General features: G+C 55.7%; 1 protein-coding gene across 1 annotated transcript; it reads right to left on the reverse strand.

Moving 5' to 3' along the window:
• Nucleotides 1-6: 6 nt before the first annotated feature.
• On the reverse strand, nt 7-1,113 carry LRFN5 (leucine rich repeat and fibronectin type III domain containing 5; the record flags this gene model as incomplete). Its single annotated transcript, XM_010156258.1, has 1 exon — nt 7-1,113. A coding segment is annotated over exon 1 (1,107 nt), but the record flags the coding sequence as incomplete, so codon positions are not given.
• Between the last annotated feature and the right edge of the window lie 1,357 nt (nt 1,114-2,470).

Consider the following 2,470-nt stretch of genomic DNA (forward strand, 5'->3'; position numbering starts at 1 on the left):
GTCCACCGTCTGCGTGGCCTCCCCAGCCGGATTGGAAGCAATGCAGGTGAAGGAGCCCGTATCCTTCACCGTCGTTATAAGGATGTCGAGCGTCCCGTTGTCGTACACCGTGGACCTCGTTGCGTTTGAAATCAGTTTGCCCTCGGGTGAAATCCAATGAATTGCTGGTTCGGGGTCCCCCCGGGCCTTACAGCGCAGTGCTGCCCGCTGGCCCTCCAGCACCCGCAGCTCATGGGTGTGCCGGGTGATGAGCGGGGGCTCACACAGGAACTCCTCCTCAGGGATCGACCAGAAGTACCGGCCGGACAAGAGCGTGGGAGAAGCACAGGTCTCCAGGTCGTCTTCCCTCGACAGGCGCCTCAGCCACAGGAGCTCACAGTTGCAATGCAACGGGTTCCCCCCGAAGCTCAGCGCAAAAGTCGAGGGGCTGATAATTCCTGAGGTTGCCAGCACCTGAGCTCGCTGGAAGAGAGGGTCAGGCGGTAGCTTCTGCAGTTTGTTAGACGTGACGTCCAACCTGGTCATCTTGTGGAGGTGGGAGAAGGTCCCCTTAGGAATATGGTCAATCATGTTGTGGTCTAGACTGAGCGTGTGCAAACTAACCATCTTCTCCACCGCATCCCAGGGGATGGTCTCCAGATTGTTGTAAGACAAATCCAATTCCTCGAGAGCTAAAACATCGTCAAAAGCTGTGGAGGAAATCAAAGTCAGCTGGTTGTTGTTAAGTATCAAGTGGTGAAGATTGGAGAGTCCACTGAACATGTCGTTGGTGATCTTAGTCAACCGGTTGCTATTCAAATGCAAAGCCCGCAAATTGCGCAAGTCGGCAAACGCGTGAGGTGTGATAAAACTGATTGTATTCCTGGAGAGCGTCAGGTCCACCAGGCTGGTCATGTTGGCAAAGTCTTTCCTCTTGATGTTTGTAACGAAGTTGTCTGCCAGCCGCAGCTCCACCGTCCTCCTGTCAATGTTGGGAGGAACAAATAAAAGCCCTTTCTTGGCACAAAGGGTGGCAAGGTTCGGAGACAAAATCTGACAGACACAGCGCTTGGGGCAGATCTGAGCTCTCACCGCTACGCCAATGAACAGCAGAAACAAAAGCAGTTTTTCCATTGTAGATCAGGATCAAGAGCCTGTAAGGGAGAGCAAAGGCCCGTTAGTCTCGGCCAGATACGCAAACCACGTAACGAAAAGGCAAAGACAAACCGACCGTGGATAAACCGTGTAAGAGGGCGTCATCCTCCCCTCGCTACCTGGTGCCTTCATCACTCTCCGCATCCCGACACAAGGGCTTCTGCGTACCCTCCAGAAGACCAGCGCAGAGACAGGCGTTTGCGTGCACACGCGTACACACACGGACACCTACAGACAAACGCCAGAGCCTGGTGGCGCCGCACGTGGCGTCAGCGGTGCCTTTCGGGCCCCTCCTGCTACCGCTCACCCCGCCACACATCACACCTCCGCCCCGGCACGCAGCTCCCAGAGGGATGCTCCGACCGCGCGCTCTGGAGTTACTCTGCCGTAATGCCACTTTGTACTGAGAAGGAGGGCTGCCTCGTCGGCGCCTCGCTTGCTAAAACCCTCAGCAGCCGCTAAATCACGGCAGTTCTGCGGGTTTACGGCCGTCTCCACCAACATTTACGCTCTTCGTGCTATTTTCATAACCAACCCAGAAGGAGCTCAATTCATGTCATTCAAACCCCAAAAATGCAAATAAAACAACAACAAAAAGCCCGAGTGAAGAAGAGCCCCCACAACAAGAGGGATCTAAATAAAAATGGAACGTGGGCTAATTTTAGATCATCACTGCCTCCCCGGCTGCCACAACCAGCAGCGCGGCACTCTTCTCCCAGAAAGCCTGACAGTTCCATTAGCCTTATCTCCTACGTGGCCAGCTCCAGGATCCTCAGAGTATGGAAAGAGGGAAGATAACAACAGTGCCCACGCCAGTTAAATGAAACCATCCATCAGCGACTATGGCAAGAGCTCCGGAAGCTGCGGCGCTGGCGCTGGCGCAGCCCTGTGCCCATGCCCCCACAGCGCGGCTCCGCATCGGGAATGGAGCGCTCGGCTCCCTTTGGGATTGATAAAATTATACACGGGCAGAGCGGATTACGCAGACGCGTGACGGTCCCAGAAATGCGCTAATGAAGCCCAAATAAAACGAAGAGCCGCAGCACGCCATAAGCAGGGGCTTGGATCGTCACGGGTATCTAAAAACGTCAGGAGGGTAATGACCGGCCCTGCTGCCCCGTCTGCCCACAGCCCACCCCCAGGGCCGTGGGAAAGGACGGAAGGCTGCCAAAAGGATAAACGAAAACATCAGACTCTGAGCGCTGCCCTTCAGCCCGTCGATCTATCGTCTTCCTGGTGCTGCTGGGGGCTGCAGGGTTCATGACTGCTGGCTCCGACCCTTGAGTCCCCACTGGGTTTTCCAGGCAGGACTCCTTTCGTCTGGATCTGGCACCGG

The sequence above is a fragment of the Eurypyga helias genome, unplaced genomic scaffold (assembly GCF_000690775.1).
Source record: "Eurypyga helias isolate BGI_N326 unplaced genomic scaffold, ASM69077v1 scaffold25847, whole genome shotgun sequence".
Taxonomy (NCBI): domain Eukaryota; kingdom Metazoa; phylum Chordata; class Aves; order Eurypygiformes; family Eurypygidae; genus Eurypyga; species Eurypyga helias.